Source organism: Esox lucius, chromosome 23, assembly GCF_011004845.1.
Source record: "Esox lucius isolate fEsoLuc1 chromosome 23, fEsoLuc1.pri, whole genome shotgun sequence".
Classification (NCBI taxonomy): domain Eukaryota; kingdom Metazoa; phylum Chordata; class Actinopteri; order Esociformes; family Esocidae; genus Esox; species Esox lucius.
The window spans coordinates 21231452-21255084 of NC_047591.1; the positions used below are offsets into that span (position 1 = coordinate 21231452).

A 23633-nucleotide genomic window follows, 5' to 3' on the forward strand; every position below is an offset into this window, starting at 1 on the left:
CCCCCCTGCTTTCAAGTTGAAAAAGTATTTGACACACGTTTTGACGTCTAATGGTTGATGATGACTTAAGTTGAAGTGGCTTCATCTGGAAACCCTGAGGAATGTTAATCAACTGAAACATGTTATTAACATTTATAATGCCAATATAACGTAATGTAACACTTAATAAGATGCCCTGTTAAGTAATTAACTAATTTGTTTTACCCTGAACCTCTGCTTCTGCCTGTAGGAACATCATCATGAGAGAGCTGGCTCCTCAGTTCTCCATCCCCTGGTCCATACCGCTGGAGGCAGAGGACATTCCCATCGTTCCCACCACCTCTGGGACCATGTGAGGACCTAACATTGTTTTTAATAATGCACTCTTTTTGCCGGACCGCGTAAGCGAAGCCGACCTAGAAGAGTGAATGTCTCTTACTGACTGACTACTCCTTGTAAAATAGCGTAGTGGTTTGAGCCACGAACTACGGAACGACAGGTCCCGCGTTCGACTCCCGTCTCAGTCAAAACACACCTGAGGATTTGTTCGGGACAGACAATAACTTCACTGGCTACAACCTTCAGTAGCTACGTAACAGCAAGCCTAAAATCAAACCTTTCTGGTGGATATTAGGATTTGTTCAGGATAGACACACACTTCGCTGCCTACATGATTCTCTCGTCTCCTCATTTGACGAAAAAGTTAGTTATCGTCACCTACAGTGGGGAGAACAAGTATTTGATACACTGCCGATTTTGCAGGTTTTCCTACTTACAAAGCATGTAGAAGTCTGTAATTGTTATCATAGGTACTCTTCAACTGTGAGAGACGGAATCTAAAACAAAAATCTAGAAAATCACATTGTATGGTTTTTAAATAATTAATTTGCATTTTATTGCATGACATAAGTATTTGATCACCTACCAACCAATAAGAATTCCAGCTCTCACAGACCTGTTAGTTTTTCTTTAAAAAGCCCTCCTGTTCTCCACTCATTACCTGTATTAACTACACCTGTTTGAACTCGTTTCCTGTATAAAAGACATCAGGGATAAAATTGTAGACCTGTACAAGGCTGGGATGGGCTACAGGAAAATAGGCAAGCAGCCTGGTGAGAAGGCAACAACTGTTGGCTCAATTATTAGAAAATGTAAGAAGTTCAAGATGACGGTCAATCTCCCTCGGTCTGGGGCTCCATGCAAGATCTCATCTTGTGGGGAATCAGTGATCATGAGGAAGATGAGGGATCAGCCCAGAACTAACTGATCAATGTCATTCACAAATGGGTAATTGGCTGTTTCAACGGCCAGTGGCAAAAGAGGATTTGTTCAGGATAGACACAACCTTTGCTGGGTACAACCTTCAGTAGCTGTGTTATAGGAAGCCTAAAATAAAAAAATTTACTCTTATATTGCGACTTTTTCTGGTGGATTATCAAATTCTGTTATTAGGATCTGTTCAGGATAGACAAAACCTACATGATTCTCTTGTCTTTTCAGTTATCGTCACCTATTTTGATAGTTATTGTATCGGTGTCATTCACGAACGGCTAATTAGCTGTTGAAACGGCCCGTGGCAAAAGCCCGCTTGTCTGCTTTATTCTGGTAATGTTCGTTCAGTGTCACATGGTTTTTATATGGTCTGTTTGTTAATAGGAAGCAGAAACATGGTTTACCTGCTTACCTTGAGGGAGGGGGGCGAGCTGCGTGTAGCGAATAGATGCATGCCGAGTGTGATTCGCCCATGCACGGATGCTTCTGGAAAGACAAGAGTTCTTATTGAAGGATGTGTGGGCTGCGTTCAAACCCGTGCTGTAGCAGTACATATGTTCACAGGAGCTGGAGACCTAGACTGTTGGACCACCGTTAGATTACTGTATTAGAGAAGTCTAAAGAGACACATTCTACAAAGGTCAGAGTAATTATGTATCCACAGCTACTCAGAATTGATAAAATATTAGCTGTAATTGCCTCGACAAATATAGCCATAATGAACCGTAAACTGGGGCTCTTTTTGGCCCCCAACTTCAGACATCCAGATGTTCCCTGCAAATCCATCACTGACATAAAAGCATACGTAGAAGGTCAAGCACCTCTCATGTTAGGACTAATGGATAGAAAATGGCTCAAGTCAATTCATTTGGTAAGTTGATCCAACCCACTTCACTTTACTGCATGATGATATTCTTCTCTCAGGATGGAGCTTCGGTGTGTCATCGCTGTGATTCGTCATGGCGACAGAACTCCCAAACAGAAAATGAAAATGGAGGTTCGACATCAGAGGTATGCGACATCACTTCACTCTGTCATTCTCTAGGGGTTACTGTTGTACTGCAAACAGTACTGTGTAAATGCTGCTTTAGTGTCGATAAATGGTATGTTTTCCCCACTATGTTCCCTCAGGTTTTTTGATCTGTTTGAGAAATGTGGAGGGTACAAAAACAAAAAACTCAAGTTGAAAAAGCCAAAGCAATTACAGGTGAATATTCTGTACTTACATCCTATGCACGTTTTAGCGTCATAACATATTGTACGGTACCAATATGCACGCGTCTCGTTAATTCCAATTCCAGGAAGTGCTAGATATCGCCAGACAGCTCCTGGTCGAAATCGGGCAGAACAACGACTCCGAAATCGAAGAATCCAAAGCGAAATTGGAGCAACTGAAAACTGTGCTCGAAATGTATGTTTTATTTTACATTCCATCCATGACACGCGTGTTAGAATGTGGTATTCAATTTAACAAACTGCTCTCGCAACAATGTTGTTCCACTTCAGGTACGGCCATTTCTCTGGAATCAACCGCAAAGTTCAGATGACGTATCTTCCCCATGGCTGTCCCAAAACATCCAGTGAGGAAGAAGGTGGCATTCTGTGCTCTTTAGCCTTTATATCAAATGCTCTGTTTTGTGTCTGCTGCCTGCCCGTCTCTCATTCCCTGTTGCCTGTCACTCTGCCTTGGTGCGTACTTGCGTGTGTGTGACAGACGCCCTGTCTACCGGTTTGTCTCGGTCTGTTGCTCGGCGATGTCTCCTGACTCGTTCTGCATGTGTCTGTCCATGTTGTGTCTGTAGACGTGCGGAGGGATGACCCGTCTCTGCTGCTGGTTTTGAAGTGGGGCGGGGAGCTGACTCCGGCAGGCCGGGTTCAGGCCGAGGAGTTGGGCAGGGCTTTCCGCTGCATGTACCCTGGAGGACAGGGTAAGAACCAATATCCAACACCACTCAGTCCTTGATATCCCAGCTATCCAGCACCACTCAGTCTTTAATATCCCTGCCATCCAGCACCACTCAGTCTTTAATATCCCAACTATCCAGCACCACACAGTCTTTAATATCCCAACTATCCAGCACCACACAGTCTTTAATATCCCAACTATCCAGCACCACTCAGTCTTTAATATCCTGGCTATCCAAAGCCTTTCAATTTTTAATATCCCAGCAATCAAACACCACTCAAACACTAACATTTTCAGTTTACAGCAGGAAACAAATCATTATGGAAACCAATCCTTGAGTGAACAGTTAAGCTGCTTTCGGGTTTTACAGACAAACTCTTGAACATTTGGTGGTTAATTTCTGGAATTAAATCTTGTAGAGCTCAGTAACAACTTGGGCTCGGTGTGGCCAAACATCTTACCCATGTTCATTGACTGTAAATGTGCGCTTGATCTGATTGGTTCACTGATGCTAATGTTGTGTTGCCCAGGCGACTACGCAGGGTTTCCCGGGTGCGGCTTGCTTCGTCTGCACAGCACGTACAGACACGACCTGAAGATCTACGCCTCAGATGAGGGACGTGTCCAGATGACTGCTGCTGCCTTTGCCAAGGTCTGACTGACTGTTCTGTGGCGTTTGCAGGCCTCACAAGAAGCCTAACGCCAAGATGAGTGAATGTGCACTGCCGCTGTTGGGAACCGGCTGTTTAGATCGAATGACTGGGAAAGAGCCGAATAGGATTATATTAGGAAGTGAAAGTCCTGCGTTGTCCGCCAAACGTATGTACGTTATCTCAGCATATATATCGGTACTGTACTTCTGACACTTTTAGGTTTTTGCATTTAAATATGCTTTATTTTTATGTTGTGATTTTAGTCAGCTTGTCAGTCAGTACTTTGCAAAATGCCACAAAAACCTTCCTTGTCATACATATAAAGAACCTGGCAATACTCCAAGACAGGATTTTTGCAAAACCCATGGGGTTCTGGGTAAGCGAGGAGGGTTTTGCAGCTCCATCCTGTCAACCCGTCAAATTTGAAATGGCTCTGGTGGCGTCCACGCAGGGTCTGCTGGCCCTGGAGGGGGAGCTGACGCCCATCCTGGTGCAGATGGTGAAGAGTGCCAACATGAACGGCCTGCTGGACAGCGACAGTGATTCGCTCAGCAGCTGTCAGCAGCGTGTCAAGGCCCGCCTCCACGAGATCCTGCAGAGGGACCGAGACTTCACCGCCGAAGACTACGAGAAGGTTGGGGCGTGGCCCCAGAGATAACCTCTTGTGTGTCTCTGTGGCTGCATTACATAAAATGTCAAATATAAAAATATGTATATATTTAATTTTTTTATTAATATAGAATAGCTAAGCTGTAAAACATGCGAACCATCAACTTGGTGAATAGTATAGGTGTTTGACATGAGGGGTTTCAGTGTGAGGGGAACTGTTTCTCTTGAATCATATGGTCTATGTACTGAAGGTATTAGGCCGATATGGATGAAGATGAACAAAAAATAAGTGAATACTATGAATATATGTATATTAGTACTGTGTACATTTATCTGTCAATGGGATTTCATTCAGCTCTGTACCCGAACGGCCTAATAATTCCACCCTTCATAACGTTTGTCCTCTGGCATCTGCAGCTGGCTCCCACCAGCAGCTCCTCCTTGATCAAGTCCATGCAGATGATCAAGAACCCGGTGAAGACCTGCGACAAGGTCTACGCCCTCATCCAGAGCCTCACTCTGCAGATCAGACAGAGGATGGAGGACCCCAAGTCAGCAGGTGAACACTCCCTTATAGGGCTGTCGCATTAACGACCCGTAAAACACTCCCTTATAGGGCTGTCACTTTAATGACCCGTAAAACACTCCCTTATAGGGCTGTCACTTTAATGACCCGTAAAACACTCCCTTATAGGGCTGTCGCATTAACGACCCGTAAAACACTCCCTTATAGGGCTGTCACTTTAATGACCCGTAAAACACTCCCTTATAGGGCTGTCGCTTTAACGACCCGTAAAACACTCCCTTATAGGGCTGTCGCTTTAACGACCCGTAAAACACTCCCTTATAGGGCTGTCACATTAATAGAATGATTTTCGGATATCGGAAGGAAAGATATATGACATTATGTCCAGGAATGCATTGTATATAAGTGTTAAGTGCATTTTGAAAACGTTACGCCCTAGACATTCAGCTGTACCACAGCGAGACCCTAGACCTGATGCTTCGCCGCTGGGCCAAGCTGGAGAAGGACTTCAGGATGAAGAATGGCCGCTACAACATCAGCAAGATCCCCGACATCTACGACTGCATAAAGTACGACGTGCAGCACAACAGCTCCCTCAACCTGTCCAACACCATGGAGATCTACCGTCTCTCCAAGGCTTTGGCCGACATCGTCATTCCGCAGGTCGGTTGGGCTTTGGGTCAATGGTTTATTGACGGTAGACAGCTGGGGCTTTTCACAAAGACCGGACAATGAAATACAGCAGCTGAGTGGCACCAGTGTCCTCACCATTACACAGGGAAGTGTAGGGATTGGGGCGTTTTGGCTGGCAGCTTTTTACTTGCACTAATTAGTTATGTCCTTAAGTCACTAGCCAACAGTAGATTATTCAGTTGAAGATCTATTCTTGTGTCCAGTGTTTTGTTGATATGGCCGTGTTATGAAGAAACATGGCGTCTTTTCCCACCCCGTCCCATCAGGAGTATGGAATATCCCAGCTGGAGAAGCTGGATATTGCCAAGGGCTACTGCACGCCACTCATTCGCAAGATACGCTCCGATCTGCAGAGGACACAAGACGACGACACGGTCAACAAACTGCATCCTGTGTAAGACACACACACAGTCTCTGTTTGACTGTCTTCATTTCACTACCACATGGAGTCACAGGGCTCGAGGGCTCAGAAGTCGGGTTAGAATTTTTCTTTTTGTTGTCCAGGTACTCCCGTGGAGTGATGTCTCCGGAGCGCCATGTACGGACCAGGCTTTATTTCACCAGTGAAAGCCACGTGCACTCCCTGCTGTCCATCCTGCGCTACGGGGCGTTCTGCGACGTAAGTGCTCCGTTACATTGGTACCGGTCTCCGGCGCCGTTCCCCTTCGAACCGCAGCTTTAATGTGCCTGGATCCCCTGTGTTCATCTCCAAGGAGACCAAAGACGACCAGTGGAAGAGAGCCATGGAGTACCTGAAGGTGGTCAGCGAGCTGAACTACATGACGCAGATCGTGATCATGCTCTACGAGGACCCTAACAAGGTATGTCTCAGCCCGCGTTGGCCTGGTGAATAACAAGGCAATAAATTTGCACGCCGCTTTAAAAGGTGAGGGGGGGGTCATTGAGTGGGGACCCGCTGTAAATCAGGGATGCCATTTAAAGCGGGAGATGAAATGTGTAAATGTGCGCCGAATGTGTATATCAATTCCATTTCACGATTTTGGCCTTTCCCCATCACAATAACTCATCAGCAGGTTTGGGAGTCTCAAGGTCGAGACGCCTCTTCCAAAAGCACATCTTGTCGATCTTTTCTTCTTCCTGTCACTCTGCTCACTGAACCAGGAAGGACTTATCATTTCCTATGTGCGTGGAGGAGAGCTTTCTCTGGCTCACAAATCCTAATTTCCGATTCATCACACAGCCACAATACGTGTGATCATGGGAGTGGAACCAGAGCCAGCACCGGGCCGGTTACAACTTTTCCTGTTTTGTCTTGGGAATACCCAACACTTCGTTCATCATTATTGACCCCATATCAACTGTCACGCATGGCGCGGTGCTTGTGGTGTGGGGCTATACGATAAACAAATGATGATTGAAATATTATATTGACATACAGTGGGGAGAACAAGTATTTGATGCACTGCCGATTTTGCAGGTTTTCCATCAAATACTTGTTCTCCCCATTGTATATCGGCAATATTCAAACTGCCACCTTCTCGGTACTGTTTGTACAGGTCACAGGTTGCTTGAACCTGACATTTTGTCTGAAGTGTTTCACCAGGCTGACACTAACCCCTGCTGTCTCGCCTCCAGGACCCTTCGTCTGAGGAGCGTTTCCACGTGGAGCTGCACTTCAGCCCGGGAGCCAAGGGCTGCGAGGACGACAAAAACCTGCCCTCGGGTTTCGGCTACAGACCTGCCTCCCGAGAGGTTAGGGGTTATGGTCTCTGAACAAACCGTTGTGTGTTGTGGGATACTCCTTTGTAGGAGTGCGTAGCCCTTTGTAGGGTGGCCGACTGTTGAGCTAGCTGTTTGACTGCTTATCCTGTCACCACACATCTGCTGGTTGAAGTGGGACCATAAACTGTACAGTTGATGTATTTCCTTTGGGGGGGGGGGGGTAAATTCATCTTGAATTGGCTAATTTCCTGTTATTTAACTTGTGTGTCTGTGTGCATGTTCCTGATTTAATCTGCACTTCCTGTTGTTCTCCAGGCATCGGACGTTGTTGTTTATTGGGGTGCAGAGGGGGCTGTAGCCCCTTCTTTGCCCAATTCTTTCCGTGACTGATTTTGCACCCATGTCATCTGCAGAACGAGGGGTCAAAGATCAAGTCCAAGGAAGACAGTGATGAGGAGGGCGCCAAGCGGGACGAGCCGGACCGAGCGGCCATGATGCTGTTCCGGCCCCTGGTGTCCGACCCCATCTACATAAACAGGAAATGCCCGCTGCCCCGCTCCAAGAAGATCGGCTCAGTGGAAGTAAGTGGCGCTTTCTGGTTTAGTTTGGAGCACACACGAGACATGGATGATAGTTTGTGTGCCTTAGAATGTAGATGCTAACTAGCTACAGTACGTACGTAGCGGCACTGTTGTAAAATGCCTGGGTGGTGGCACAGATTGTGTATGACTTTGCCTTCAGTGTCTGGGTAAGTACTGTGTTGTGTGTTCAGAGCAGAGCTATTCAAGAATGTTTATTGAAAAGGCCCCCATGATTTGTCACCGGGGCTGGTAATTACACTGGAAATGACTGTTCTTACTTGTTACTGTAATATAGCATTGCAGCTAGTGATTGAAGTCCTGCAGAAAGGGCCCTGGTGTGAATTTCCCCAAAGCTTCCTAACTTACATTGAACGTTAGGTCTCAATTGCCCAGCTGCGATTAAGTAGCGTAAAAAGAAATCTAAATTGAATGCAGAACATCCGTCAAAGGAGGCTCTTTCCTCTTTCACAAGCTGCTTGGGTGCATGTCATTGAGAGACATAAAGTACCGTGACGTTTACTGTGGCGCTTTCAGCAAATTTACCACAAATGCTGCCGGTTATTTGCAACTCGATGTCTGCATTTACAACTTCTTTGTATATAACACATTTTTCCTTTCAGCTAAGACTAGGATGTCTATGTTTAGTTTTAGTATTTGATTAGTTAAAAAAAATGTGTGATATTGAAATACAATTGCTGTATTCTTATGTATATGCAATATTGCCGTCTTCTGAGGGTAGCTTCTACTTTTTATGTTACATTTTTTTTTTTTTTTACTTACTTCACTTCAACACTACACCACTGAATGCTAAACTCTTAATGGATAGCTTTTGAGTAATAGAGTTGGCTACGTTTTGACCCCAAAGCACACTGCTTATAACGAACACTGGTTTGTTGCTTTTGCCTTGAATTTTCCTGCCCTACATACAAGTAGTTCAGTTTTTGCAACAGTAAATGGTGCTGGCGGATTAAGTTGATACATTTCTGCTGGTCACCAACAGTGGTCTCATATAGAACATTGTCTACACGTCGGAAAATACCCTGGGCAACATTTCAAAAAGCATTTAATAATTGCTGACAAGCTTCTCAACCAGTTGTCCCACGAACACAGGGTTGACCTGAATGTCGTTATGGGCAGTTCAACAATTGCGAGGGTATTGATTTTGTTTCCTTTGTTTCTTTTTGTTTTGCTTTCCTTTTAGTCCCCATTGCAGACAGACTATATCAAGAGCGCCGCCGGCAAAGTATGGACGATCCTCTTTAATACCAGAAAAAAAAAACAAAGGCGACTGTTGATTGGACATGTACATACATGCGCACACACACATGAGCTGGGACTGTTTCTTTTTTTTTGTAATGTTGCATGACTGTGCTGTTCTTTGCCCCCCCCCCCCTCTCTCACTTCCAGGAAGAGAGCCCCCTGAGTGTGTCTAGCCCCGAATCTATTGGTACCTGGCTACAATACACCTGTGGTGTTGGTACTGGGCGTCGAAGACGCAGATCAGGGGACCAAATAACTTCCTCCCCTGTCTCCCCCAAATCACTGGCTTTCACATCCAGTATTTTTGGCTCATGGCAACAGGTTTTTATACAAGTTTTAATTCATTATTCACCAACGGATGACCACCCCTCCTGTTCATGTACACTTGAAACGTTGTGGCAATCAGCAAGGACACCTAATCAGCAGATTAATGTAAAGATGCCGTTTCTACCACCGTTGAAATGATAGCTTTTGGGTGGGCTTGGTTCAGTGGAGATGTTAACTCCACACAAGCACTGTAGCTTGTGTTGTCTTCCGTTTGCAGTTGTATTAATGACTGGCTATGGGACACACCTTTGACAAAGTATTTTTGTTGTTATTTAATCTAGATTTTGTGTTTATATTGTTGCTCTGCTGCCTTGGTGGAATTCACAGTGGCCACAATGTCTCCACAGAGAGTGTACCGTTACAATTTCAAATGTTCTAAAGGTTTTAACGCTCGTAGCACCAATCGGCTGCAGAGATGCTGTCCCAGGTTTAAATTATGTTGGTGGTTTCCACTTTTTTGATATTATTTTTGTGTGCTGTTAGTTTATCATTTGTTATTTTGTACTTGCTCATTGACTTTCAGTTATGGCTATGTGACAAAAATCCCACTACGGAAGCTGTTATGCCAAATTTTACATAATTTCACTCCATTACTTGAATATATAGTTGGTGGGGAATATTTTACACAAAGTAATATGTAAATATGGTTTCAATATTTTTCTTGTTTGACAACAGGAAAGCCATAATTGAACCAGTCTATTGGCAGTTTTTGACTGTTTTCATCCGTCCGATAGAGGTGGTAAAAACTAAGCTTTATATTCATCTGCTGAAACAGATCTTAGCTGTCCTTTGCGATTTGCACGGTTTTACTGTTGAGTGAGAATTTGAACAGTTATCTGGATCACTGACGGTGGCAGGTGTAACTTACATTAAGTTTTTAGAAATCTGTCTGGGACGGGATGTCCGTCCTGACGTCGTCTGCTGCTTCTGTCTCCAAACACCTTGGCCCAGCACGGCTGCGATGCGACTTAACCACGTTTCTAATGGGTGTAACTGCTTCGCTGAAATGAAATGTAGAGCAGGCTATTTCAACTACATTTCTCGCCCTATTATTCAAATGGAAACGTCGGTGGCTTTGAATGTGAAATTGGCTGTTTTGTTTTTTATTTTGACACATTTTACCAATTCCTTTTAACACTCCATAATAAATATCGTGCCGTGGAAGTCATCCTACACTGGTGCTGTGTACCAGCAGAACAGGTCAAAGGTTGTGATTCCACTAAATCTCACAGGTATATGCCAAAATAAAATAAAACACTAGATCCGTAATAAAATGTGTTCGAGGCAGGTGTTTATGGGAATTCTCCTTGAATAATGACATCCCTCCAGTAGTTTCGAACCGGTGTGGCCCAGCGCTCTTAACGAGCCCCTAGGTGTTTTCTTTATTTCGGCACTTACCTGTAACAGTTATTTGCCGTTAGATGACCTGGCCGAGTTAAAGGTGCTCGTGGCTGTATGTATGACGGCACTTCACATGTCTTCATCCTCCTGCCGCCCAACATTTACCTCAGGCCGGTGAGATTTGGTGGAACAATAGCGTATAGCTTGTCTCCACTGTACATGTTTACCACTCGTCATTGTGGCCAGAAAAAAAGCAATGAACGGGGCGTGTACTTTTTTAACTCTGGACAAGAGCTTTGGGAGACTTTCCCGGGACGGCCCTTTCTCGGCGGTGTGGCGCTCGCACCTTTAACGAGGCACGGGGGCGCCTCGGCCACCCCGATGGGGCCGGACGGCTCATGTCGCCGAGAGAAGACAAGTACTGACACCTTGACAGCAGCAGTGGGTTTTTCTGTTTGGACCCTGGTTGGTTCTGATCACTGAGGGGCGACAAGGTCAGGGGACGGCCTGCCGGCCTTCCAGACCGGGGTGATCGAGGTCGCCCCTCCAGGTAAGCGCCCCCGGTGAGAGTGCCCCCTGGTGTCGTGACGGTGTTTGTGCGTCCGATATAGGACATCCACCTCATGACCTTTCAACTCCACCCAGGCTCGCATGCTGCTGTGGGGTTCGCCCCACGTGCAGCTCCTATGCAGAGAGGGGCGGAGGACCTGCTCATTTCAAGATTATCAGTTTTTTCCGTTCATGCACGGGGATCCCATCATGGGACGGGAGAATGAATCTCTTCCGTTTTTTTGTTTGTCTTTGTTTTGTCTTCCCTTTTGTTTTAAATGTGGGTGTCATGTTTGCCTGGGTCAAAGCCGTCTTGATCGTGGTAAAGCTGACTTCTCTGCCGACTGTTGCCATATCCGCCTTCAACCCCGCGCGTCTCCCCTACCTACTGTGACCTTTGGTGACGGCTGACCTCTCGCGTGGAATGGACTCCGTTGCCGTGGGGATGTTGCATGTTGCATCATCAGTGTCTTTGGTGTCTGCACTAACATTTTCCCACTGCTGCTTATTGACCATTGGCCCCAAACAGGCCTCACTTTTGGGGTGAGGTTGTGGATGATTTTTTTATTTTTTTTGTGAAATGTGGTGATGTACTATTTCTTGTCTCCGTCAGGTTCTGTCAGAGAATAACGCTCATTCGCAGAGACCAGGCAGGATGTACTCTGAACACAAACTGACCCCGGGAATAGGTGAGCCTCATGATCACTTTGATGAGAAGGATCCTGTTTATCATATCATATTATTAAGGAAAATGAAAACGAGGCCTTTGAATAATTAGATTTTTTTTTTTATCGTATTCCTTAAATTGGAACACTTACATTACATTGGAATGTCAGTGTAACAGCAAATGTATTGTTACTTTGCTAGGATTGCAGATTTGTTATGTCCTGTTCTTTCTGCTGCATTTTAAATCTTTGCTGTGTGTTGACTAAGCCACAGGCCTGCACAGGCTGCTCTTTTGACACTGAATGATCAGTTACTAAATTGTGATGTGAAGCTTGTTTGAACGAGTAACACTAAAACAAGCCCGTAAGCAAACTTCAGACAGATTTTTTGCCACACAACTAATACAGTGCTGTCTCAATTTCTCATACATGCTGGTAATGTCCTTTGTGACCTAAAATGTTGTAGCCACGGCAAATTCCATGCTAACTGTCGGGATTTGTTGATGACTACCATTTTAGAAATGGCTATCCTACACCTTCATTCATTTACTTCACTCATCTTCAGTCTTCATCTTTTTGTATCACTCTGTAGCACTTTCACATCGGAGTTATTTTTTCAGCAAGCACAAGGATTCCTGTTTTAATCATGTTTGGAATTATTTTGTATTCCTCTTAATTTGATCATTTTATTTGGTATTTTGGGGTTAGGAGTTTAACAAGAGGCAACAGGATAGCCTAGTGATTGGAACATATGAGTAGTAACCAGATGGTTAACTGACCCTGGCAGTTCTCTCTGATTTCTCCCAGGTCGTTTCTGAAAATAAGTCTTTAGCCGATAAAAACAAATGAATGTCTGGTTTTGTCCCAGGTTTTTTTGCTCACAATTAGATATACAATGACAGTTTTTAAGAAACTAAGTTACTTTATAGTAGCATAAAGGTTCGACACCTGTACGTAGTATTAAATTGTAATTACCTGGGCTGGATTTCCCGTAGAATTGGAACTCCGATTGTTGCTGTAATAAAACACAATCTAGCCACAACGCCTTTCCCAAAACACTAGGGATGCAACGGTACACGGTATGTTATCGAACTGCTCGGCACGCCCTCTATGGTTCAGTCTGCGCACGTCAACCGCAGAGTTAACGATATGCCATTTTCCAGAACTTGTTTATTGCGCTGCAGACTACACTCACTTTGTAGATTCAGATCCACAGAACCAGATGTCTAGCTTGTGAACAGGCAACTGCTTGGAGCCCCAGGCCATTAGGGGGCTCCTGATGGCTGACAAACTTTACAGCAATGTCTCAAAAGTGGTAATCACAGTAATCGCTTCTCCCCGCCCCCTTGAACAGCCAATGGACGATTTGCAATGAAATCTCATAGGAAACTTCCCTAAAGGGGCCCAATGAAGAGAGGGGAAATTAAAAACAAATATTCTCCAACGTGCCAATGGAGAGCGCTAGCAAGACAGAGGGAAGCAAATTTGAAGAGGCACCGCCGTGGAACAAAATTTGTGAGAAATATTTGTTAAATACCTGTTTTTCAGTGGCAGTTGACGAGACGATAACTGACTAAATAGAAACGAAAAATACTTTTCATTTTGGTTGACAAAATCAAGACTAAACCAAATTATCTTTGTGACTATAGTCAAATATAACTACCAGAGTTGGATAGGAGGATATTGGAAAGAGAGGTTCTCATTTGTATTTTCCATGATGTGCTTTAAAATTTAATCAAAAGACTTGTGAAAGTGCATCATCCCAGTATATACGCACAGGCAAAGAGCATGTGGTGCCTGGAGATGTGGGTGTACCTTAATTTGACTATCCAAACATTTTTGAATTTTCTGTTCTCCCCTCTTTCTTACATTTCAAACTGATATTTCCGTCCATGTCAATTAAACTGCTCGAACAATAACGCGTTTGCAATACGTGTTTTCCATTTTGGAAACGTCATGCTTCCATACTGTGCACAACTCTGCTTACGTTTTTTATAAATTGGCCTAATTATAGGCAATATCAACATTGTAAGAGAAAATTTGCCAATTATATTTTTCATTGGCCTTGATATGTTTAGATTCTTATATGTTAATGAGACAGAAATTGTGATTGGACAAAAATGTGACTAAAACATAAGGGCATTTTGTTGACTGAAATGTCTCACTGTTTTCATCACTTTGATAATAACTGGACATAATCATTATTCAAATGACACAGATGTGTCTGAAACTGAAAGATATTTTAGTCAAAATGGCTAAAAGTAGACTAAATCAAAGAAGGTTGCCAAAGTTAAGATAGGTTCAATACGATGACGAGGGTACCAAGACCGTAAACTGAGTAGTCTGCAAGCAATGCTTTGCCACTGTCGGCTATTGGAGTGGAAATTTTTTTTACGTGATGTAATTCATACCAAAACCATAACTAACCGCGATACAAACAGTGGGCCCACTGTCCCATTGCGTCCTTACAAAACAGTCTGCCCACAACGCCTTACCCAAAACACAACCTAGATATGTGTAAATGCTGCCTTTGAGGGAGTATTCTCTTTGACAGTTTTTACCGTCTCATTCAGATAAATGGGCATGGTGACAACTGACGACCTCTGGGGGAAACAATAATAAATGTCTGTTAAGTGTAAAATCGCGTTTTTCACATTGTTGAGCACTTTCACACACCAAAAGAAATGCATTTTCGTTTTTTTAGAGGAAGGAAAAATAATTGAGCGACACCCACAGCTGTCCTTCAAGTGGTCCTACAGTCGCTAAGTAATGACGGTTTTGGAAACAGCCCAGCGACGTAATGATGCTGCTCTTATGGTTTTTACGACCTAGCTGCTCCTTTGAAATCCGGCCCAGGTCTCTAATGCCAGCGCCAAAAGGTTTAGTTTTGACCCATTTTTTTTCAAGAAATAAAGGGACGTAGGAATCCCCCACCTCAAACCTCCCCCCCCCCCCCCTCCCCCCCCCCCCCCCCCCACCCACCCACCCACCACCATTCTTCATCCGGCGACATTACTGTCATTATGTGAACGCTGTTACGAGGCTGCACAAAGTCTATTTTGTGGCAAGAATTTTGTTGAACGCACGCTGCATGCATTCCAGTGGTGTGGAGCGAACAGTTGCTGTATGTATCTTCTCTAACTCCCATCAGGGTCCCATTGCGCTGGCCTGTTTAGCGCCATGGTGCTCGGGGGCTCCTCCAGTGCACCTAACCTACAGGATTATGCTCGTGCGCATCGTAAAAAGCTGACGTCGTCTGGCTTCTTAGATGGTATGTGCAAACACGCACACACACATCTTTAAGAAAAAGATGAACCTCAAGCTAATTTTCTGAAGGATTTTTAGACTTGTCCTACATATTTCAGTAGGAAATATATGAATGTGTCCTGGCTAGTCTTGTGTCCATACCCACAGTTGACCATCTTATGTTTCTGGACTGAAGCATTAATCACAATTCATCTGCTAGGAGAAATTGAAATAATGCACCAGATTTTTGTTGGATAATCTATTTATTTTTTTATTTAGACGTTCACAAAATAAAGAAATATGACAGGAAGTTGTGCACAATGCTGCAATCGATGCTTTGTCAACTTTTATAGGATCTTAATTAGTAATCTATGTTAATTTCAAAATAATTATTTGTCAACTTTGCTTGTCTCAGATATCAGATTCTTTACTAACAGATTCACTAGACATTGACATGGGATTTTGTGCTTTATATGGCGGTGTGAACAGTAACCATGATTTAACAATACAAAAATGACTAATGCAGAAAAATATTTATTCTGGACCGAATCCTAACGTGAGATCTGTGCACGTAATACATTTTTTACCAGGGTTTCAAAAAGAGCCCATATTAGCGGAAACTCTTGAAAACCTTCAAGGAAATTGTTATCAAGATTATTTCCCTTCGGTGGGCGTCAGATTATGACAGGTGTCCATCTTCGGCTGTATGTAACATATCAATGGGTAATAGAAGGGGTTCAGCATAGAACATTTTTCTAACCAAGCCTGTTTGCAAATGCAATCTGGAATTAGAGGATGGAATGATGTAAGGACTTTTATTTGTTTGTGTATCTGTAGCTAGTCTTACAATCTGTAGTGATAAAGTTGATCATGTCAGTCCGCTAATTTTTTGTCACACCTGGCGGGAACTCATCATTTTTGGGGACATATATGGACACAAGTACTGTATAGAATAGGTTGGTACTTGTTGTTATTATTGTAGGCTAACTGGCTAATAGCTTAGCCCTCTGGCTAAATGTGGGGCAAAGCAATAAAGTAATTTGCAGTTTGTAAGTTGCTGCCTCGTACTCTGCTAGCAATCATAATGCTATATTTGGAACGGGAAAGGTGTCATGTCTTCACTAATGTCAACATTTTGAAGTCTCCATTTAGCAATTCCTTGTAATCTGTCATATATTTTCGTATATTTTATAGTTGGACTTTAGTTCACTTCCTGAATTGACTTAATTGAATTTCAGTTTTCCAAAACCTTGATTTTCCCTTACACCTAACCCTGTACATTGTCATGTGGTTATCAGTATTGTAGTTTTTGTGTCACTAGTCTTGGTAGCAGATAATCCCTTTTGGATTTTTTTTTTTATTGTGCTTTTATTAAAACAGAACTGTAAGTTCAAAATACTCTTCCTGTTAAGTGCCTGTATTATTACTTAATGTTGGCACACCTGTGGAATCATATGTAGATAATATTCCTATTTGATTGCTCAACCCAGTTTCAAGGACGTTACTGAGAAATACATTGTTAAAGCACTTTGAAATGTTCTCTTCATTTACATGGCCATTTGACATCAAGACTCTTGTTCTGGCGCTGGTAGTGTTAACCATCTGAGTCATGAATAAATATCTAAATGTGAAATAATGGCTTCGAATAAAAGGCATTTTCTTAAAGACGCAGCCTGCGATTCTCGCCCACTGATTGTGAAAGTGGTGCTGTCGCGTCAAAAGGGTCTCTGAAAGCTCTGTACTCTGTGATGAATGTGCAGATTTAGGCCCTATATTATCAAAACCACATGCTTTTAAACTTGGAATTTCATGGCTAATTGAGGGGTGATTGTTATTGTACGTATAGGTTCTGCACATATAAACAACAAATTACACTTCAGGCTCGAAATGGTAGGTTGAGTTTTTTTTTTTTTTGTTTGTTTACTGCATCAAGTCCCAGAGTGCATATTTAATACAAAGAAAATGTTATTTAGAATTGATTAAACCAAAAAGACATCCTCACTCTGTCTCAGAATGTGTCCCTCTTATAATGTTATTTTTGTAAAGGAACTGACAGGAAAAATAATTGGTGGAAGGCAGCTGTTGAATGTATAGCGGCTAGTCTAGATTGGATTCTGATATATGCAATAAAGCCCGGGACCAGCACTGCTCTCCATTGGTCTTTTTAGAAATGTTTCCATTCTATACCGCAAATTCAAACCGAAGCACCAAATTTATTTTCATCAACAGTTAACCATAACAGTATTTATTCTCCAAACTTGCTCTGGCTGAGAGGATTCCAACAGTTAACTCACTACTAAAACAAGCACTTGTTTCACCACGTTTTTCGTTTCTGCATGCCTTTTTAATTCTTGACTTATTTGACCTTTACCTAACCGCTATTTCTGCTAGCTGTTGTACATTTCAGGTACCTGTTTTTCTCTTTTTCTCAGAGGCCATGCGTGGGTCTGCTGTAAAAAGATTTTCTATCTCATTTGCGCGACACCCAACCAATGGTATGTTTGCTTTTGTTAACTAGAAACATCCTTGACTCATCATTTTTTTATTTTGATCTGGATAGATTAGCATTTTCCCTACCCATGATATATACCCCTCAATTGAAAGCATATGGAATGTGATCATAAACATTGTCTACTCTACTGAATGCTCTTGTACCCCTCCAAAAGCCAGTTCTCCTGCTGAATAAATGTTCCATTGTATTATGCTGTAGTTTAGGTCCGCATGGAGCTAATTGTGACATACTCGTTTAGCTAGTCCTACCCTTTGCCTATATGTTCCTTTTTAAAGCGTGTGGTGCTGTTTAGATACTTGGTTTGGTTTGATAATGGCCTTAATTAGTATTATTTTTAATTATGGATTTTGTGTTGAGTAGGTGAGTGACTGTATCAAAAGAACGTTGGCAATATGAAATGTCCTTGGTATCTATTGCGTATACATTTGTGTTTTTAAAAAAAAATTTTTTTTTTTAGAGATTTTCTTTTTAAATCAAGGATTAAGTTTTTGTCTTACAGTTGGGAAACAAACCTATCAGCTTTCATTAATTAGTCATGAAACAAAACCATGATTTTGTAGTTGAAGTACATTTTTGCTCATAGACAACCTTCAGTGATTTGATAATTTTTTGGGTTATCATGTTTTTGTTTTGTGTTTTTAATCTGCTTTTCTAAATGGGTCAGTCTTTTCCAGTATGTTCTGTGGTAAGTTTTATTATTATGTTTAATTTACTCATTTATACATTTGTATGAAAATTGTTTCTTGTTTTAGATTTAGTTGTTACTTGTTTTCTTGTCCCATAGATTTCCTCTCTGTTGTATGTAGTTCAGCATCCTTTATCTTAGTCTTCTTAGTTTATACCCCCACAGTTCCTTTAAACAGTATTGTCCTTGTGTTCTCCTATCCTCAGACCCTTGGCTAGAGAACCCTTGGCTTGAGAGGTACTTTATGTAGCTGTGTGCTTCAGTCCTGTCCCCAGATAAACACTGTTGCTGTTGAAAATGTTACTTTCCTGTGGGAGGTGGTTCCTTTAATACAGCCTCTGAGACTGAGGCATATGAGACTGTAAAAAAAGGATGACATGTACAGTATTCCACTATAAATAAAAAGGTTTTAACAATAATTGAATTACTATTTGATGATTTATATACTGTGCCCTCCAGAACTATTGACACCCTAAATTAATATGAACAAAAAAGGCTGTGGATATGTTATTTATATGCTTGATCTTGCCCCCAAAAAACCATGTGAATCTAAACCTTTAAAAATCACAATTATGCCACAATTATCATCAACCCTAGAAAATCTCATGAACAAAATCTAATTGATGCATATTTTGTGATTAAGATTGAACTCTTTACCTGAGTCTTCAGGAACTCTTAAGTGGTGATCCATGACATCCTATTTCACTGGGGCATTAATATGTGGTGACACAGGCTAAACTTTCTTAGTCATCCATCAACATGGGAAAGGCCAGAGAACACTAGAGTTTCTGTATGAAAGGATAGTCTCAGATCACTTCCTGTGTTCTCCCTCCTCATCAAACATTACAGGAGACTTCGCTGTTATCTTGGCCCAAGGAGTACGGCACAAAGTACTAAACGTTGGGATGCCAATAATGGTTTAAAAATGACTTTTTATTTCTTTTAACAATTTTCACCCAAATAAAGGTTAGGTTCATTAGATATTTTTGCGTGTAAATTCAAGCTAATAATCAACACTTGACCTTGTTTCAGTCTTTTTTTTTTGCTCATCATTAACAAGGGTTCAAATAACTCTGCGGGGGGCACTCATTTAACTGTGTAGTGACTGTACAGGTTTTCCATTCATGGTGGTACTGCACTAACTGGGAGGTAGTCATTCAAATACTGTATATGGTTATTGTTCAAGTGAAGCCTTATTTTCTTTAAATATTTACAAATGTACAACTCTGGAAAGAATTAAGAGACCATTGCACCTTTTTCTTTCCTAAAAAGTTGAAAAAGAAGGTTTTGAGTGAGGACCAGAAGGGTTAAAATGAAGAGACTACTGCAAATTGAACGCCTCTGGTCCTCACACAAATCTATCCTTTTCAAATTTTTTGGAAAGGAAAGAAAAAGGCGCTGTGGTCTCTTCATTTTTTCCAGAGCTGTATTTTGTTCAGTGGATTTCCCCAACGACATGACATTTAGAACATTTGCTTGCCGTTACTGGTGATGATAAACATTTTGTCCTCATGTTATGTGAGTCAGAAAAACACTGTGCAAGGTTAATGAATCATTACCATATTTGGTGACACTGTTTCCTATGCAAGGGACTATACACTTGCTCATTGGTCTTACTTTCTAAATAAAATGTTATTTCAGTTACCTTTTTAGCTGTGAAGTATGGTTTGCTTTTATACTAAACCTATGTCAGCTGTTTGTCTTGAAAAGTACACACTATATAGTTAAGTACTTACATCATTATCTTACGTTATGTAATTAATTTCAAATTAAGTATCTAATCACTGACAGCTTGATTTTTTAATTACTCACCGTCTCAAAGCAATTTCCACTGGAGAATTTTAAAAAAAGCACTCAGAAGCCAAAACAAATTTAGGAGTTACTTGGTACAATAGATACACAATGGAAGCTGGTCCTATGTACTTAGTTGTATTGTAACTCTTATAATGTCGGAATTTGTTGGCATGTACTGCCTAACAGATGGTGGTACCTTATTCAGTTAAAATATCAGATTAAAAAACCACTGGATTTTCCCCTTCAACAGTATTGCGATTTTTGTTAGGCAAACCTCTAATCTAACCCCGGAGTTTCAAATTACCTTTGATTGAATCTAAAATGACCTAAGGCCATTTGAGCCCAAAGAAAAAAGGCTGTATGAGCCAAAAAAAAGGCCTTATGAACTCAGCCAGGGTAAGTAAACATGTGCTCTTTTATGTTTATTTCCATCCGGGCTGAGACGGTTGTGATTGAAATCGCTTTCGGTAAGGTGTGCGTTGTCATCCACCTGCGTTCATTCAGCCTTGATCGGGTCCGTTTCCGTGTTTTCTTTGATTTACTGTCACTTAGAGAGATAATGGAAGCATTGTGATTCTTGTCTGCCGATTTACTTATTGTTTACACCGCCCCAGCCTGCCGTGTTCAGTCTTGAGTCCCCCCATCGGAGGACATGCATTTCAATGGCTTGTGTTCTCTGTGTGTCGTCTGCTCATCAGGTTTTTTTTCTCCGTCTAGGTTTTGAGTTGTACTCCATGGTTCCTTCCATATGCCCGCTGGAGACACTGCATAACTCACTCTCACTGAAGCAGATCGACGACTTCCTGGCTTCTATTGCTGCATCTCACGAGTCGTTCTCTGATTTGTCGTCCTCTTCCCCAGGTACAAATCGATGATGATCAGTGGTCAAAGGTAGATTGTATTTGATAACACTTTATTTTGGGAGTCACAAATGTGTATCTGTGGATGCTCTACAGATTATCTACTGACCGTCAGTAACATTGGAACAGTCCACTAACCCATACCCTAACCTTTACCCTAAGCCTGTATCCCAGCCCTAAACCCTCTAAACCCAACCGAATACCTAACCGTAGCAAGCAGTTGGTTGTCAACAGACTGTTCAACGATTGTTGATAGTAATACTGTCTGTAGAACATCTACAGATGGAGATCGGGAATCTCAAAATGAAGTGAAACCCATTTTGGTGTTACTCAAATTTCTATGTATGTATTTGTATTTTGTATTTCTGACAGCTGCGAAGAAAACTCCTTTAAACACTTATACACCTGCAAAGATCTTGCCCTGCCCTTTCACTCAAGGCAAGAAGAATGTGGACAAGCCAACAACTGGTAAACAGTTTAGTGTTGGTAACCCATCACAAGTGGTTAATAATAGGTTTAACCCATTTGGGACTCTTTTTGTTTATTAACCTGAAGTATTTGCTCTTCCTGACCTTTATTTGAACTTTTTTTGTTTTAAATGTGTCATTTGGCTCACCAAATTAGAACTGAAATGTTGCATATATAATAATATCTTTAAGTATATCACTTGAAATTAAAACAATAGTTTTTTTTTTTTTTCCGCCACATTGAAATACTAGACAAATTATGCAAGTCCAGTAACTGCTGGGGATTGTACAGCTTAAGAGGAGTTGAACTCCATTCAGCCAGAGGCTGAACGATACTTGGCAATTAGCTGAAAATGCTCATTACTCTTCCTATTCTTCCTCACAGGGACCAGCTCACCGCCCACAAAAGACCGTCGGCTCGGCGCTGTCAACTCCTCCCCGGACACTGAAGCCGAGGATAAAAAGCCCTTCCGTCATCTGTCTTCGGGTTGCCAAGCAAGCCTGCAGCCTGCCTCTGAGGACGAAAAACCTGCCGCTGGACTCTCATCCATGCAGGAACGGGCAACTGGACACGACTCCGCCAACGAACCGGAATCCTCGGACATGGCACAATGCAAAATGGCCGGGCAGACGCTGCAGCACAACGCCCACGGTGGTGACACGTCACTGAAATTCCCCGCCACGGACTTGCCAAATAAGCCAAGAGTCACCAAAGAAGCCCATCCAAGAAACCCGGACTTGTAAAACGTACCCACACTAGCCTTCCAAAGAAATCCCTGAGCAGTAAAGTATCAACCCCACATTTTTACCCAGAATCCACCAAGTGGGGTGCCCAGACACCCGACGACGTGGACCTGCGACTGACTTCTGGAGGTGCTCTTAAAGAAATTGCCAAGTCATTGACCAACCACAAGGAAAAGGAACCAGAGTAAGACCTCATAAGAAATAAAAAAATAAAAAATAAAAAAACATTTCAGTTGTTACACAGTTAGGATTACTCTAGGTCAAGGCTGCAACCGAAAACACTTGTAAACCCAGTCAAGACTGGGGTGTTTGTGACGGATGTCATTAGTTACTGTTTTAGCTGAGCTTGCTCCGTGGTTATTCAGTGAAGCTACGTTGTCGGGGTGGGGCGGGTTCGGCACACTTCACTGAAAAACGGAATGTTTCTATCGTTCCACCTGTAGTTGTATGTCAGCTTCCCATTTTAATCGCCCATGCTAGTGTCTTGTGTGTATTCAAATTCAAGGCAGATTGATGTACGGTAGAGAATTTAAATGGTGAATGTTGCTTCCTGCATCTCTTTGAATTCCAGAATCGATATTCTGGCTCATCTTGAGCCTAAACAGCAGGGTCCATAATACAGTATGCTTTTAAAAGGGTTGGTTAAAATGAGCTTGTCTCCTGTATGGGATTTACAATGTTTTTCACTTATATTTTTAATGCTACTCTGAATGTTTGCAGATTTTTTTTAATTCCCCCCCCCCTTCATGATACTGGAATGGGACATGTCTGCCTTATGAATGCTGTAATGACTGGTTTCATCACGCCTTGTAATGAAACGTCATTGTTGTATACATTCTGGATAAATTCCCGGGTAAATTCTCTTCGGTTGTTTTAACTGCCACGAGTTCTTTATGATAAGCTATATTCTGTGTTGTTCAATGATTTTACTCTAATGAGGCAAGGTCGTCCGTGCTAACCATTGTTCTGTTTCTTTTTGTTTTGTAATGTGGGAATTATTGAGGTACTCCCTGTTAAGTTGTGATTATCGGATTTTCGGAAAATATTTGATAATACATATCACAGAAAATGTTGATGTTTTTGACAGCCATAATTATTTTGAATGGTATGTAAGTAAAAGAGACTGATAAACAGCCTTTTACTTGTGTTCCTGTAATCCATGATGGTAAAACCCCTCCCTCTAGGGAATATTAGAAACAATAAAAGACAATGATGTATGCACCCTTGTGAAGATATGTGAGGTTTGGATGAAAATGGCATGTAAACTTTATTCAATGTTTG

The 23633-nt window shown here is 42.1% G+C and overlaps 1 protein-coding gene across 19 annotated transcripts in view; it reads left to right on the forward strand.

Moving 5' to 3' along the window:
- ppip5k2 (diphosphoinositol pentakisphosphate kinase 2) overlaps positions 1-23573 on the forward strand; it is a 37605-nt gene extending 14032 nt beyond the window's left edge. For 2 of the 19 annotated variants that reach the window (XM_034290188.1, XM_034290189.1), the window contains 24 exons: positions 230-331; positions 2176-2262; positions 2383-2458; positions 2553-2662; positions 2758-2843; positions 3054-3179; positions 3688-3809; positions 4262-4444; positions 4837-4978; positions 5385-5608; positions 5905-6032; positions 6143-6257; positions 6352-6459; positions 7235-7351; positions 7735-7902; positions 9104-9145; positions 9310-9483; positions 11993-12068; positions 15196-15315; positions 17723-17785; positions 18467-18487; positions 20999-21142; positions 21514-21609; positions 21994-23573. In XM_034290188.1, coding sequence (XP_034146079.1) covers positions 230-331; positions 2176-2262; positions 2383-2458; positions 2553-2662; positions 2758-2843; positions 3054-3179; positions 3688-3809; positions 4262-4444; positions 4837-4978; positions 5385-5608; positions 5905-6032; positions 6143-6257; positions 6352-6459; positions 7235-7351; positions 7735-7902; positions 9104-9145; positions 9310-9483; positions 11993-12068; positions 15196-15315; positions 17723-17785; positions 18467-18487; positions 20999-21142; positions 21514-21609; positions 21994-22352 — 2989 coding nt within the window. In that variant the 3' untranslated portion in view covers positions 22353-23573. Of the gene's footprint in view, positions 1-229; positions 332-2175; positions 2263-2382; positions 2459-2552; positions 2663-2757; positions 2844-3053; positions 3180-3687; positions 3810-4261; positions 4445-4836; positions 4979-5384; positions 5609-5904; positions 6033-6142; positions 6258-6351; positions 6460-7234; positions 7352-7734; positions 7903-9103; positions 9146-9309; positions 9484-11992; positions 12069-15195; positions 15316-17722; positions 17786-18466; positions 18488-18693; positions 19713-20998; positions 21173-21513; positions 21610-21993 lie in introns of those variants that run through there. The other 17 variants (XM_034290190.1, XM_034290203.1, XM_034290196.1 and 14 more) reach the window with 17 other exon arrangements.
- The last annotated feature ends 60 nt before the right edge of the window (positions 23574-23633 follow it).